The 17,051-nt window shown below is 40.4% G+C and overlaps 1 protein-coding gene across 15 annotated transcripts in view; it reads left to right on the top strand.

The window, feature by feature from the left end:
• The window catches only part of NRG1 (neuregulin 1), a 449,095-nt gene that overhangs the window by 411,636 nt on the left and 20,408 nt on the right, over positions 1–17,051 (top strand). For 13 of the 15 annotated variants that reach the window (XM_032675653.1, XM_032675655.1, XM_032675652.1 and 10 more), the window contains 2 exons: positions 5,026–5,155; positions 11,867–11,925. In XM_032675653.1, the coding sequence (XP_032531544.1) occupies positions 5,026–5,155; positions 11,867–11,925 (189 nt within the window). Of the gene's footprint in view, positions 1–5,025; positions 5,156–11,149; positions 11,218–11,866; positions 11,926–17,051 lie in introns of all 15 variants that reach the window. The other 2 variants (XM_032675646.1, XM_032675644.1) reach the window with 1 other exon arrangement.

Genomic DNA, 17,051 nt, shown 5'->3' with positions numbered 1-17,051 from the left:
AGAGACAGAGGCTGAAAAAATTTATAACTACATTGAACATCCAGTTTAGGGTATTACATCACAGAAACAATGTGAAAAATTCTGAGCAGCCCCAATAAACGTACTGTAGATGTCTCAAATAGAGATTTGGCTGTTTTGCATTTTGATTTTGGTTTTGGTTTTTTTCCTCTGGTGTTTATTTGTTGGTGTTGGCAGTTTTTTTAAACCTTTGGTATGTTCAGAGCTACATGAATGCAGTTTCAGGTCTGGAACAATTAAGTATGAAGGATGTGAAACATCTTTCTACACATCTGGTAAAATGGAAATTCTTGTCTGTTCAGAAAGGGGCTAGTTTTTGATTGCTCTCGGGTTTTGTCTTGTGTTCTGCTGGCACCAGTAGCTTTCCTCATTCTGTGCAGTACAGAAATGCCAAGGTTTTCTGTATTGCAAGTTCGTTGCAAGTTGGGTGCATCACGGGAGTCAGAGTGAGTTGAAGAGGCTCAGTACTCAGTGGGAAGAAAATGTAAGTGGTTTAATGGAGATATAGAGGAATTAAGTGCTGCGGCCAAGGTTACACAGGAAATCCATCTACCCTGCAGATCAGGGCTGTACATCTCTAAACTGCACATCAGCAAGTCAAGAGGGAGCTGGATTGTGCTTTCAAAGAAATGAATGAACTTCAGATGAGGGAACATGAGCTAGTAAAGCTGGCTTTCATCTGGGGGCATATGCTTCATAACCCCAGAGCTCACTTGGTGTGAGCTCACTCTCTCCTCGCCTCCTTCACTCCCTCTGTCCCTTCTTCATTCCATGCAGGTCCCTTCTTCTTCCATTGGCATGAGCTGCAGATTCACAAAAGGAGACTGGAAAAGTGTCCACCTGCAGTCCAATAAGGTGGCATATTTACCTCCAGTAAATGGCCTTCCAGTGAGAATGGCAAACCTTTGTTTATGCTGCAGCTGCATAGAGTCTCTGTGTCTCCATAGAGTCATAAGCATCTCACTGGCCCCCTTGCATGACTTTGAGTGTGTCCTTTGATTTTACACCAGCTTTGCAGAAACTCAGTTCAAAGAGGCATGGATACTATTCTGGATACTGTTCTGTTTAGGTTGCAAAGACCTTCCCTCTCAGTCTGACTTGAGTCAGATATCCCTTAGGGCTCTTCTCAGTGGACTGTCTCACCTGTGCAGGGTCTGAGAGTCTTGATGCTGCAGCCACTCAACATCAGAGGGCTTTTTGGAAAGCAAGAGAGAGAAAAAGAATGCATTTTTCTATTTCAAGGCAAAAAAGGGTGAGAGATTCCCCAGGTAAGCTCAGTTGTATCTGCTTGACATGAAATGATCCTAAGGTAGTTTTAAGCGGTACTTCACCTTTTAGAGAGTAGCTTTTAAAAGATGATAGCTTCTATTTTTCTTCTTGTTAATGTCTTTAGGCAATTCCCGTGAATGGGAGCAGATCTCATTGTTTTTCAGTGCCTTGTGAATATTTGCATTAATAGGGACTTTGTTCACACTGCATGAAGTTGCTTTTTTAAATGTGGTGCTTCTGTGTTCAGGGAAGAGGGAGGGGAAGGTAGAGTGTGCAGTGTTTTCAGATGTTTATCTCATGCATGATATTTTCAAATTGTAATATGCATGTAATGCATGTAATTTAGTCCTTTCAGTAGGCTCATGTTTGGTATAGGGCGCTAGAACACAACTCATCTAACTTGTGCTTGTATAGCTGAAGAAAACATTACAAAAAAAGAAAGGAGGTACATATTTTGAGTAGATGAAGTAACAACACACAGATACATGATCTACAGCTGTGCTTTACCTCACCACTGCTGGTCATTCCCACTATACATCCTCCAAGCCCATGTCAGCTATAGATGTACAGAAAGGCAGTATTTTGGGGCTGGTCATGGACTGTATGAAATGGACTCTGATGAACACCTGCTCCCAAACACCACATTTCTTCCGTTATGTAGCTCTAAGTGAAACCCAAAACCATAGTTAGTGTTTCTTGTGTTTAATTGGCAAAGTAGACTTAGAGTGCATACACTGAATACTGGCTATATGCCATAAAAATTATGCATACTTTGCAAAGAAAAATTAATATCAGAATTAACCCACTGGAGACCTTTTTCCTCCCCTCACCCCATCATAAAGCTCAGGCAGACTGAGACCATGGTGCCAGCAGATCAGTAATGCAGAGAAAATTCTTGTGCAAGATTCATATAACAGTTTTGAATACGTGATGCCAAAAACGTGGGTAAAGACACTCCTCACAAATATGTGCAAAGCCCTTGTATCATGAGGTTTCTCTGAGAGCTGCAGATTATTCCCATCTCTAGTAATCAGTTCAGAGCAATTGCTGCTGTCCAAATCTCACTCACATCGGCTGGGAAGTAACTGTTTCTTTGAAACTCCTGAGTGTTCTGCTTTTGACTGAACTGACGAGAAAAAAAAAAAAAAGGCAGTAAGTGAGATTATGGAAACAATTACAGAGAGGTATAAGTCCACTTCTTACTATATCTACCTTCATTATTCAATTTAAAGCATTCCATTAGCCAGCAGGATAGCAAAATGGTGGGGTTTTTTTTCCAAAAGTATTGGAGTTTTTACCTTTCCAAATTAAGGTGCCATCATTCTGAGCTTGAGAATCCTCAGAAATGCTGATCCTCAGAGTGCTTGTCTCAAGCTTAAGTGTGCCCTTTTGCTTTTTAATAAGGTAAAAGGACACAATGGTGGATAGGCTATCAGCAGGGATAAGCTTAATATTGAGTTTACCTGTTGGGACTCACAAAGGCTTCAAAGTATGCATTACTGTGCAGATGGAATTTGCTCTACCCACGTTTGTCAGTCCTAGGTCTTGGTATGACCTAGCCCGTTGTGTCAGGCATCTCATTTGGGCCAATAATCCAGGCTCCTTTCAAGCCAGTGGAGAAGGAAAGGCTCTTCTACAAGGCACGTCTCCCCATCCTGAGATTCATGTCAAGGATGGTTGTCAACCCACTGACATCAAGCACAGAGGGCCCTTCCCTGCTGACTGGATGGCAGTCTGTTGGCCAGCCTTTTGTCAACATTGGGTGCAAAGTCCTGTTTGAACCAGTGCTAGCTGAAAGAGTGTCAGACTACTCTTAAAACATGACCCCTTTTCCTGCCCCTAGACAAGACATAAATTTATCCTCGTCTGAGAGGTTATAAATCACACTTTGAGGGGCCAGGAGGAAGGAATGCGTTATTAAGAGGAATCAGTACTCTATGTTTGCATTTCATTAGCACTAAGAGGCCCCAGTCAGGATCAGAATCTGGGGAGATGTGACACAATGGGTGGGTGCAAGCGAAAAGCAGGAGGGAGTTTTGAAAGAGGTCACAGGAGATTTTTTCCTGGCCTGTTAGAGTAGGGCACCCCGTGAAAGAAAGGCAGCATGGAAGAAAGAGAAAGAAGCTGATACACTGGTGATTGATTGCAAAGGAAGGAAGAGATATGGGAGATGTTAGCTGTACAGTCAGATGCAATTTTGATGGAGTAAAACAGGGGACTTAAATGTCCCAGTCACTGTCTTATGCCTCATTGAAACCAGATAGGTAAAGCTGCTCTGAAAATGGTACCAGCCAAGGTGGTTCATTTTCCCAGGTACTGAGTGCTAAAAATGCATTTACCTGGAAGAAAATGGGAAATGCATGACAATCAAATGTGACAGGGGCTACATCACACTACCACTCAAAATGTATAAGTGGGTATTTGCTGATAGCAGATCTGCTAAAATCTTCAGATTCAAAATGTGTAGGAAATCGCCTCCTGTAAACATGCCCCTTGGGGACCCTTGTGTTAGAAAAGGCTTTGAATATCAGACAACTTTTGTGTAGCTTTCTAGTGACTCCAGTGGAATCAGTCACTAAATAATAGCATTGTTTCACCTGAGGGTAGACTGTCTTTCAGAAACAAAAATGGCCTGAAGTTGTGTCAGGGAAGGTTTAGGTTGGATATTAGAAAAAGGTTCTTCAACTGGAGGGTATTTGGGCACTGAACAGACTCCCCAGGGCACTGGTCACAGCACCAAGCCTGACAGAGTTCAAGAAGCATTTGGACAATACTCTTGGGCATGTGGTCTGACTCCTGGGGATGGTCCTGTGCAGGGCCAGGAGTTGGATTCAATGATCCTTGTGGATGCCTTTCAATTTGGCATAATCTGTGATATTCTGTATTCCGGGATTTTTTGAGCACAGTAACAAAATTTCTTACTTCTGTACACCTGGACATGGCTGAACAAAATGCATCCAGGAATCTTCACCACTGTTTATGGTTTACAGACAGTTTTAGCCATTTAATATACTCCATGATCATGAACACTTCTGCAGGAGATGCTAAACTGGCCTCTGGATCAAGGATTCCTGTGGACACAATGGTGACAATTGTATATGCACAGGAAGGTTCAAAACCTCCAAACTCCCTGTCCTATTCCTCCTGAGTAGTCGAACCAGGGTAGCCACAGCTCTCATTTATGAGCTAGGGAAGAGGCATTCAGCAGTCAGCCTTTCACCCTCTCCCTTGGGAAGAGCGAAATACCTGGACTGAGGGCTTGAGTCAGCACAGGGCCTCAGGTTAAGCTTCCTGAAAAATACCTACTTCAGGGTAATGCCAGGAAGAAATCTCATCCAGGTCCTGATTTTATTGGGCACTGTGTCAGCAACCTGTAATGACTCTCACGCCCCAAAATCACTTGAATGCAATTAATGTAATATAAGTTGCTGCACGTAAATTACACTTTTTTAGTGAAATAGACATGAGTGTTGCAGAAATTTAAGGTCACTTCATGGACAGGGCTAGGGAAACCCTCACTTCCTCCCAGGCTGAGTGTGGGGATTTTGTATGTCTGAGGTGTGTATTTAAACTCCACTCCCTGTGTCAGTCAACAAAATACAAGGTCAAGTTACTGGTTCTTGTGGTAAGACTTGCCAAATCATCTCTAGCCTTACTTCTTCCCTCACATATAAGTACACTTACCAGTCAGGAAGAAAAACAGTGTCTGATCCATATTCTTGCTCTTTTCTTTTCCAGCCACTTCCACATCTACAACTGGGACAAGTCATCTCACAAAATGTGACGTAAAGCAGAAAGCCTTCTGTGTAAATGGGGGAGAGTGTTATATGGTTAAAGACCTCCCAAACCCCCCAAGATACCTGTGCAGGTAAGAAATCCTATTTGCTTCTTTTCTTGGAGCCACCAGTTTTCACAAATGGTTTTTCTTTAAAGGAGCACCTGAACAATTTCTTCTTCTGAACTTGCAATTCTTCGTTTTTAACCATGTGGATGTGAAAATAACATACCAAGACTGACATCTGTGTTCTATTTATGAGGCATAGCAGAGACTAACCAGGAAATCTTTCCACATGATAATGGCACAGCAACCTCCATTGACGTTTACACGGCATAAAGTAACACAACTTGAGCTTTATGTTACAAATAATTAAACAGATACTGTAAAATAGATACGCAGTATTTAGGCAAAAAAAAAATAGGAAAGATGTGTGGATAACTGCATTGGATAATTACCTTTTGTACAGGAGAAACTGTTATTTTTGTTGTCTGATGTAGTAACTGAACAGTTTCTGAGGAGATCAGATTCACAACTGGTTGTTGTGTTTAATTGCATAAAAAGCAATGAATGTCACGTTAATTGGTGGAGATTGCTATCTTGCATGAGGATCAGGAAGACATATGGATTTAGTCTGAGGGCGTGCTTGGGCACCTTCCTCAGGTCCTGGCCTGTGCTGTTTTGGACTGTTGCAATAGTCCCTTGTCTTAGAGAACACCCAGGAAGAGCTACAGAGTTTATCTGCCTGGGAGCACATCATGTAGCATTTACCCCTGAACTAGTCATAGGGGCTGCTTCTCTCTAACTTGAGAGGCAACTCAGCATTTAAATCTTGGTACCTGAGAGGGCTGAGTGGAAAGGGTGCACTTCTGTGAGAGTATTGTTGTTTTTTTGACAGACAAGAGATGGTGGTTGGTAAAGACTGTCATCAGCTATAACTGCATAATTTTTCAGTCTCCTGGGACTAAAAATGAAAGAACACTAATTGTGAAGATAACTTTGATGGGTGAGTTAGATGAAGGTCTGTGATGCTCTCATTAGGCCAGGAAGACATTGACTGCTTGTCTCTGTTGTTAATGTAAAAAAAAAGAGAAAAGTAAACAAACAAACCAAAAAAAGCCATCAAAAACCCCCACCAAGCAGCACAATATTCTGGTTTACCTATAAGTTTTCTTTTTTATTTTTTTTTGTAAAAGGTTGATGTAACCTGCATTTCACAGGCTTTGTTTTGCTTTGGGTTTTCAGATGGCTCTGCTGCTGAAAGTGATGTATGTTTCGTTGATTTTAGGATCATTTGTAGCTAAAGTGAATATGGAAAAGTGTGCTGTGGTGTGTTGGGTCCACTTTTGAGAGAGAGAAAGATTTGTCTGAAATGTGCATGATCATTGTAAACCAGCAGTACAAGATGAGCAGTTTGCCATGACTCCTCAGGGCATGTACAAGAGCCCACCTACGTGTTCAGAAAACTCCAGGGCAGCAGAGCTGAGCATCTGGGAGACTTGCTAATCATTAACATTGTCTTGCCAGTTTGAGAGGTGTCCCATTTTCACTGGTATGGGGACTTTTTTTTTTTTTTTTTAAATTCAGAGATCTGTGTATGTTTTTTGATGATGTTATAAACTGGCTAATTATTTTAATACTATGTATCAGAGACATTTGAATGTAGTGGGTGCTTTTTCCCCCTATTGTAAGCAAGAAAGAACCTTTAATTCTGGGACTGGATTTGAAAGAAAAGGCAATTCCCAGATTTGGCAGATGTGCCTCTCCCTGGGTGGTCCAAGACCTATTTGGAAAAAGCATCAGAGCTTTAAAGTTAGAGAGGGAGAATCTCGTTTACAGTAAGGCAGCGGAGAAGAATTCTTATCCTGAGAACAGTCAGGGCCATTACTATTTTGCAGAGCCATTTGCTATGCCCTCTACCACTTGCCAGAACTGAAACTTTATGTTGAGTAGTAAAACAGGACGCAATACAGCTACATAAGAAATAAAAGCGTGAGTACTTAAAAGTGGGTGTACTGGGAAACTGAAAAGACAAAATACAGTTTTCGTCTTATTTCATTAAAAATACAGATGTCTACTTTTAATTCTAGCATTCCAGTGTTAATTAAAATAAGTACCTAATCACTGCACATTGCCTTCATTGTTCTGAGAAAATAAATCTACTCCCAGAACATGCCTGTGGAAACAGAATGCTTGAAATATGGTACTTGCTCTTCATATTTCTGCCTCAGTAGCAAGTTCACATTTTTCCATATGGTCCATCTGTTGAGAGCAAAAACAAAATTTTTAAAGCATGAGCCATATCATTCTAAATTAGTTTTATCCCTAACCAAAAAAACATGACTCAGATTCAAAACAACCATGGAATTTTCCAAGTGATATCTCTGGTTTTGTAAATCCCCTATTCTATGAAAAAAAAAAAAAAAAAAAAAAAAAGAGGGAGATACCACATTCATCTTCTGTTAAAATCTTGCTATATATTAAAAAAAAAAAAAAAATGATCCAGATAGGATCTGATCTTGCTCTCAGGGGTACTGATGTGAGCTTCGAGAAAATTTCCTGCTTTCAAGTGGTAACCATGTGAAATACTCAAGAAATATGTGAAGATTTAGACATTGTACAGCTACATCTATGGTAGCATGTGTGTTCCCTATGTGTATTTTAATTATGGCCCCAGACTGAACAAAACAGTCTCAAAGTAGGACAGATGAAAAAGGAAGTTTTGAGACTGCTTAAATAAACTGGTGTATAAAACTTTTGGAAGCTTCACAGGAACATGAACCATATTCTGAAAATGCCATAGACCTTGGAAGCCTGGATGTTACTGGCTTCCTATGAGACTGAGATTCCTAAGTCACTTCTATTCAGTTGGAAACATGTCCCCAGGTTCACTGAAGACAGAAAGATCAGGTAGCTTTTTCAATAAATACAAAATTAAGACCAAAATTCCTAGCATTTCCTTCTTACTTGAAGAAAAATCTGTATGAAGATAATATCTGTAACACTTTTAAAGTGTTCTTTTGAAGTATCATACCATGAAGGCCTTGCTAGTCTGACTAACTGATTTCTTACTCACAGATATCATCTTTTCTAGTGCTTTTGTTGTTATTGAAGAAATGAATTTACATCTGAATTTCACTGGATGAAAATAAAGCTGCTCTCTCAATGAAGTAGGCTGCTGCTTTTCCTAACAGCACAAGAGTGAATTACATACTTTTTAAAGACATAGCCATTTTCTATATCTGTCTTCATGTAAAGGCCTTTCTAGAATAGAAATGGGCAGAAGGTTACTCAAACCAGTGAAAAGGTAAAATTTGTTTCAATGATGCAAGGAGGAGTTCCAGAGATGTTCTTTCAAGTGGTGGGATAGAAATACTGGCTCTGACTTTGGCAATGAAATGGGTTACTAAATATGAAAGTACTGTACTTCCCACGGGGGAAAAAAAAAAACAAACAACGAAAAACAACCAATCGAAATGTTCTCCCCGAATGCATTTGTTTATAAGCAGTAAATGAAGTGGAAATGTGAGTTTCTCATCCATTCAGCCGTTCCTCTCCTGCCGAAAAACAGTTTGGTGATATGCATTCGGTGTTCTGAGATGCATCTACTGAGTGCATGCAAATGCTGCTCTTTGCAACTACTGTGGGTAGAGGAAAAAAGCATTTCTTCTACTGTATGTGGTTCAGTATGACGGGTTTACCCAGTTAATACAATAAATAAATAGTCCGATTAGCCTTCTCGAAGGCAGAAGGGAAATTATAAAGCTCTCACAGCACAAACCTTTTCCTCCAAGTTGTTTGACTTCAGCTATTGCTGGCGTCGTAAAAGAAAATGGAACATGGATAATGATCCAGAAAAGAAAGACACAACAAGAAATAAAGTTCTGAAAGCTTCGAGTAGGACAGGGTGTTTTGAAAAGGACTCAATCGCAAGTTGTTTGTGAACTGGAAACAGTGCTGCACTGCACATCCGAGCAATAAAATGCCTTTAGCATTCACACATCATCATGAGAGGACCGGCTCATCCCAGCTTTCCTCTCAGATGGCCCACCCTGGGCCCATTCTCAGGGGCAGGTGCTCCAGCCCATTTGCTGACAATGGTTTCAGAGAGAGTATAAACCCACCTGAACTGTTTTCGGCACCATCTCAACAGGGCTGACCCTGGTTGGTCTGGAAGTGATTTCAGCTTTGTCTACACCAGTGCTCAAGTTGTTTTCATCACCTCCACAGCTGCACCAACATCTGAAAACAAGCACAGAGGAAGCAACCCACCAATGGGCAGTGGCAGGAGCAGAGCCTGAGGCTTTAAATCAGCAGCATGTTCCTTGGGATTGTGTAGGGTTGAGCCTGACAAGCAAGATGTAGAGATCTCTGTGAATGGAAAGCCATGCATGTGCTAATGCCAGCTTTCCAGGGACAGTTATTTAACGAGATCACAATAGTGGAAAATATTTTTACTCTCATTCAGTAGCACAGATGGAAAGGTTTTCTATCAAAGGCATTTTGCCTTCTCTCAAAGACGCAAGAATTCTTCTGTCATGCCCAGAAATATCACCTTTTCATAGAAGAGATATCTTTGTTGCATTTTTCTCAACTGAATGTATCTGTGGAGACTGGGATCTCTCCACACTGGGTACTTATGAAAAGATGTGACTTTGGCTCTGGAGAACATCAACTCCCTTCCTCAATAAGCAAAATAATAATAATACACTCAAAAGACTTATCTGCAGATCGTCAAAATGTGTTTTATTATACAAAAATAATTCCTGCATGGCTTATTTGAAGAAAATACTAGCATTTATGTCAGATACTGGTCCTCTGCCAAAGGTATTTTCTGGAAGTCCCACTTGTGCAAGAGCAGTATCCTTATCTGCTAGGCCTAGAGGCAACTGTGGAAGAGCAGAATTTAAAAAATTGGGACAGTTTTCAACACACATGAAACTCAGATGGATAGAAGAGACGGAGGATTGTTCTGAACAATGTGCATTTGCAAATAAGAGGGTTCTTCAGCCCCTGGCAAGTAAATGATGAAGAAGTTTGAAAAAGAGGCTGGCACCATATCATCAGCAGGAGAAGAGGAGGGAGAGATTCTTGCACCATGGCAAACTCATGGAGAACATCACAAAGACAAGCAACACAAGTGAGACACGTTCAAGAAAGAAGATACCAGGTAATTTCAGATTACATACTGAGTAACACTGGAGAGAAGAAGGAGAAAGAAAGAAGACTGAAATCTGTAGGTATTTCGCGTGGTGGACAGTCACTCACACTTATGTCTGTAGGACTATAGTGATATTTTGGGAGCCTGAGCTCTGCCCCAGAATGGAGAATAAAGGTGAGGGAAGAATTGACAGGCAGTAGCAGCAAAGAAAGGCAAAGCACAGAAGAGAACATTCTTCGCTATGACCAGGGGGAAAGCTGCACTGAAGTTTTCTGCAGAGGAGCTTATGAACTGAAAGGACGGACAGCTATGGGGCTTCTTTTGAGAGCACTTCTGCCTTCTCATCTTATTTAGTGACTGGACTGACTTTTTTTTCCATTTGTCAGCCATGTTGAATGTACTTCACTTTGGGTTTGAGTTTGTCTTCTCATTTTTTGGAATATTTTTGACTTTTCTGTGATTGTTGTATTAAATACTCCTCCTCGAAGCAAATTACCAGAAAGCACAATATGCCCTTACAGAAATAGGGAAATAATGGTATTTTTGTAGATTTTGTGTGACTGGTGAAAGCAACAGTGCATTGCAAATCTGAAAAAAGAACTCAATCAGGTCCCTTCATGAGGTGGAATAAGCAGTGAACCGGTACACATTTTTGCTAGCCATAATTCTTTTTTTGTTTTTTTTCGAAACAGACAAGCAAAAAGACTTCCTAGATTTTTTTTTTTCTCTGATGGATTTTTGCTGTAAATTTTGCAGAGTGTTGTCTTCTGGAAAGATTACACTTTCTTGCCTCTTTTCTGATCATTTTTCACTAACACCTAACCAGGACGTCACTTAATGCACTCCCACTCCATAGACCAGCAGGTGTAAGTCTGTTAGTGCAGTGGTTTTGGTGTACTGTTGCTTATCACGTTTTTGCCCTTTAGGTGCCAACCTGGATTCACTGGAGCAAGATGTACTGAAACTCTGCCCATGAAAATCCAAAACCAAGAAAGTATGTTAAAATAATCTGAACTTTGCTTTCTTCCCCAACTACAGCAACAAAATCAATAGTACTTGGTGTTTTCACAGTTCAGCTGGAACTGGCCTCTTTACTCACTAATTTATGACTGATTCTCTAAAGTACAATCTGTACACCATGGCATTATTGACCTCCAAAATGTTTCTCATTTGTGTGATTTTTGATCTTTCCATTCATTCACAGATGCATTTGTTTTGCACACACTGGCAGTTTTCTCGTTTGGGAGACTGCTGTAAAGTGCAACCCTAAAAGAGCAAACTCATGGAGTGATGTACAGATCTTGTGTCCTTGCTGCCTTGTGGAAAGTGCATCCTAATACCAATTTGGGACTCTGGAATGGTGAATTTCTGTCTCACATCTTGAAACACACTTTGATCTGGATTGGTTTGGTTTTGGCTGGTTTTTCAGGGGGGGATTTCTCTACATTTCCACAGAGCAAATGAGTTGCTCTCAACGTCTTGAGCCATTTTGACACGCTAAACCGAGATTCAGTTTCTGAAAGTGAACCCACCAAGTCATATCAGTTCACACTGAAGGAGCTTCTTTCCTAGCATATATTCACCTCTTCTCTTTTCTCTGTTTTTTTTTTCTCTACCATTTTTTTGTTTGTTTTTCCTCTCAGGTGCCCAAATGAATTTACTGGTGATCGCTGCCAAAACTACGTAATGGCCAGCTTCTACAGTACGTCCACTACTTTTCTGTCTGTGCCGCAGTAGAAGCATGCTCAGTTGGTGCTGCTTTCTTGTCGCTGCATCTTTCTTTCAATTTTGGTTTTGGTTTTGTTTTTGTTTTTTTTTTTAGTTTTTTTTTGTTTTGTTTTTTAATCTGTAACTGGATTTGTTGCCTAAGGCCTAATATTGATTGTCTCTGCCTGTTGCATGAAAACGGTAACAAAAAAAGCAATCGCAATACTCTCCTGGATTGTTTGGCATTGAGGTTATGGGGAAATGCAAGACTTAGGAACTCTGTGAAATTAACACTGAGTGTGTGATATGGACTCCCCACTGACATCAAGCAGAAAAAGTACTAGAATTATGTTTCAAAGTCTCTCATTTTATTTGCTACAAAAAGCTAACGAATCATGGTACAGGGCAGCACTCCCCCAACAAAGGGACAGGTAGCCAATCCTCTACTTGTATATGAGATTTGCATTTGGAACCACAGGTTAAAGGTTATTGAGGTGTTTACTTGGTTTCTAATGAGCACATGCCAAACAGGATCAAAATGTACTTTCTCCTCATTGTCTGAGTTTCAGTTGAAAGAGCACGTAAACAAAAAGAAAAGGGAGGGAGATGGTTGAAACAGTGGGGTCTGTCACATTTTGGGTCTATTGGGGGTAACAGGTGCAAGAGATCAAATATTTCAGATTAATTGGCAAAATAAAAGTGTCAAACACACACACAAACAGAGAGAGGACTTTGTGTCAGAATCCTGGTAGAATCAGCACTGCGGTTATATCCCATCAGTTTTCTCATGAAGGAATGGGTTTGTTTATTATTATTATTATTATTATTATTATTATTATTATTATTATTATTATTATTATTATTCAGGGAAGAAACAGAAGGTACACTACATACTTACTTTCTCTCACTGGCTATATCAAAGTTGAAGATAACATATAAGAAAATTGCTTAGATCTTACATTTTAATGGATGTGTACTATGCGCAATTAATTGCTGCTGGCATCAGAACGTGCTGTGATCTAAGAGCAGTATGATAGAAACAATTTTTTTGATGGATTACTTACCAGCACAGAAAGACTATAGGCTATCCTAATTTAATTTCCATTAGTATATAGGACAAAAAACTGTAAGCATGTGCTGGACATTTTGGAGCCTGAAGAGATGCATAGGTTTTCTTGTATATTGATGGATGAAAAAGGACCATATATAATTCATACTACCCATCATGGAAGCTACCCATGTAAATCCCAAGAGTGATGACTGGAGACCAGACCTTCCAGCACTCAAGTGTGTATTTTATGCCCTGATTTAAAAGCTTTATTAGTGTGAGTTATTTTTAAAATGCCTTTGGTAACTATGGATTTGAAAATTTTTTTTGCTGTGGTAGTATTTGTTTACCAAATGTTAGATTTAAGTGGCCTTTCCTGTGTATTGTGGTGAAAAGTGTAGTTAAGTTTTTCTGATATTAGAAGAATAATTTAAAAGGAGGTGGTGTAAAAATATGAGATCCATTTTTTGCTGCTGAATTTACCCTGAAAATTTTAGAACAGTTGCATGTTGATTATAAATTCATTTTCCTATCCAGGAGAAAAAAAAAAAGAAAAGAAAAAAAAGAAGAGTTTAGGTGGGTTTTCCTTCATTAGGTTTTCAGTTGGGATATTTAAAGACACCAGTTTGAGATTTTCTCAAGTTGCCTCCATGGAAAAGGCATAGATGCCCTTGCATTGCTGCGAGAGCTGTGCTCAGTTACAGGTACTTGAGTTGGTCCAGTCTTTCCTCTCCTTGAAATGCACTGGAGGAGAGCACACCACTGCCTACCTTAGGCTACTCTGAGAGCCCCAGTCCATGGCTGTGAGCTTCTGGCTCTTCTGCCCACCCTGCATCTGCACTACAACCCCTGGTTTCTTATGCAACCAGAGATGTGGAAATGACACATTTATACTTAAAAAAAAATTAATGAAGAAGCATTTATATACTTTTTATTATTAAAACAAAAGAAGACCACAGCATACCATTTAAGAGGGGGCTTAGAATGAGATTTCTCTTTAGGCAAATGTTGCATCTGGGGCGTAAAGCCAAGCTCATATTTTACACCAAGTGTTGTGGATGATTGACTTCGCTCTGTAGATGCAAGTACAGAGCAAACTGGGATGCTAAACAGCATGAGTGCCAGTAGGAGACAAAAACTGTACATGTGAACTATACAGTGCTATCTAATTTTACTTGCTTTCTGAAGGGTCTTTCTTCATTTGGAAAGAAAGAGTCAATGGGATTCCAAGCCAAGTGTGCCTACTGATGAGCTGTTACTATCTTAATTTGTCTGTTGAGGAAAAGCTGGCTTCAGAAATCTGCCCTAAAGTTGGCATTTGAGAGTCCTGAAGTTATGAGCTTTGCTGAGGGTCTTTGCAAGGTTAGAACAAGGCTGCCACTGAGCATTCTGGAAACCCCTTGTCCCAACAGAGTGCAAGGCTAACTGGCTTATCTTGGCAGTGCTTTGGTTAGCCCCAGACAGTTCAGTTATCATAGTGCACTAGAAATAGGTTGAAAAGGCACACAGGAGATTAGGTAGCTCTCCTACTTAAGAAAAGTTCTTCCGCAGAAATGCCCTTCCTTTCTGTCAATGGAAGTGTGAGCATAACTGGGAATGGACATGAGGGAGGCTACTGGAAAGCACATGTTTGCACTTACTGTTTACGCTGGCTTCCAGCTTTGCAAGCACGCCAAACCATAGGACAACCAGTGGTTGCTGAGAGGTGACGACTGTGAAATCCCCCACTGCTACAGTTACCTCCAGCACCACAGATACACATATTTCCCCTTCAGCTGGCGCTTCCCGCCTTTGTAGTTCCAAGGGAAACTGAAGAACAAACTGTGCTAGCGTTTTTCTAGTCTCTGGAGCCCGCTGTCAGACCCTGTAATGTCCTTTCCTCGAGCACAGCAGTCACAGCTGCTGGTGGGGGTGCTACCCTGCCATTCTGCTGTGACCGTTTCGACTTTGAGGCTCGTGGTCCACCACTGCTCCTTAAAGACAGCAGAAGGCAGTCCTCAGAGTGTTCCAAAAATACATCTGTTCCATGCAGACATGTTTGCTGTATCTGAATGCTCACACATTCGCTCCCTTGAGGTTGAGGAATCAAGGAAAAATGGAGGAAAAATAATTAGTTAGCATTAAAGGTCTTGGCTAATTTTTGTGTAGTTGTGCATGAGAGCTCTTAGAACAACACTGTGCAGAATGATCCTTGGGATAAGAGACAGTGACAGAGCTGTGAATCAACAGACAGTTGAGGAAGCTTCTCTAGAGCATAATCACAGGCAAACCCTTTGTCCTCTCAAATGCCCCAGATAGGCCAAGGATCCCACCCAAAGGGCCAATGGATTTGCTTATTTTGCTAGTGAACAGTGAATTCAGCTCGAGGGGCGTGCTCTGGCCCTTCTTGGGCATGAATTGAACATGGGTCATGCCTTCCCTCAGCATGGGACACCAGTTTAAACTGTGTCCATTTCAGCTCTACCATCCTTGATGAGCAAGGGAGACAGTACCAAGAAGGGCAGAGGGAAATTTTTGTTTAGATGACAGTCCCTGTCTCATATGGTCAAGATGAACCTGTTTGAGGCAATAAAGGGGGCAAGAGTTGAGGAAAGCTCTGATATCCTAGAAGGGTGGTCAAAACTGCAGTTACTCTGTGATGGCCTTGATTTTTCAGTCTTTTCATATCAACTACAGATCTTCAAAAGTACATTTTTAGTTGTTTTGCTACCTCAGTATTTCTCAGTTTTTATATATTTCTCAAGTGTTCACATCTGTATGAGGCTATTATATAATCTTACTGGAAATTTTCATTTTTTAAAGCCCCTCAGCACCCTAAATTGTCCACTTTATGTGCTGAGACTGAGACCCCTAAATGATACAAATTTGAAAAATGCCATTGTGCATCTTCTGCTCAAGGTTAAAAAAAACAGTTTTTCATTATAAACTACTCAATAAATGTTAATTAAATACTAAAATTGCTATGATAGAATGCTTCAATTAGGAAAGAGCAAATTTTCCATTCTTCGAAGGCTCAAAGCAGTTGTAGCATAACACTCTTACAGGAGCCATAGGACTCCAAATTCAAAGTTCAAAACCTGTTTTGCAGCCTGAGTACCACTGAAATGAATCAAAATTTTTAATACAAAGTGGATTCTAAATGTCACAAAGACACTGTATCCTGATCCCTCAAACAGAATTGTCTGACATTTAGGGGTTCTGTCCTGTGATAGCTTAGGGGATTTTAGTTTGTTTCCAAATCAAATTACATGAAAAAGAATTTCTTTTTAAATTTCTCATTACCCACAGAACACTTTTTGTAAGAAAACTAAACAATACTTTAGAAACATGACACCTTGCTACTTCAGAGTTGAAATGGGTCTCCCTGGACGTCTCTGCTGTTGCAGTTGATCCGAATGTGTCCTTCCTTTGTCAGGTGCGAGGTCTCTACAAAAAAACTGAGGTAGTCCTCACCCCTCACAGTGTCTCCAGGCTACCCACCCCCCTAGATCTATAGAGTAGCCACACCAAAGCCTTGGGTGCCCAGTAGCTCTGGCACACCACTCAAGGAAGGAGCATGCAGTTCTGGAAGATTTGTTCCACATTTCCAGGCATCATCCTCTTGTTCTGTAGACACTGTGCCTCAGCAGTTGTAGTTTTAAATAACTTTGCTTCCTGTTTTTTCCTCCAATACTATCATGTCCCTCCTCAAGTCACATCCAGAATGGAAACTGAGCTGTTAAAAATACCTAATTGAATTTATTCTTAGAGCACCTAGACCAATATTCAACAGAAACCACATCACATGCAAAAACTATGCAACAATAATTGGGTTAAATAGGAAAATATCAAAAATAATAATCTGTTTATAAAATGAGAAGCGTTGGAATATTCTGCTTTCTTTTGATCAGGTCTAGGGAATGTACCTAGGAATACCATAGATAAATAAGAGCTGCATAACATGTAGGTTTGAATAAACGATGCATGTTTTTTCAGCATGTTTTTTGTTAGGTTTTTCAGCCAGAACATATTCCCATTTTAAGTACCAGCTTCTTATTGAATTACTTGAAGTAGAAACTGCATGATATGAATTA

This window comes from Chiroxiphia lanceolata, chromosome Z (assembly GCF_009829145.1).
Source record: "Chiroxiphia lanceolata isolate bChiLan1 chromosome Z, bChiLan1.pri, whole genome shotgun sequence".
In the NCBI taxonomy this organism is placed as follows: domain Eukaryota; kingdom Metazoa; phylum Chordata; class Aves; order Passeriformes; family Pipridae; genus Chiroxiphia; species Chiroxiphia lanceolata.
This window is presented reverse-complemented; position numbering and strand designations above follow the sequence as displayed.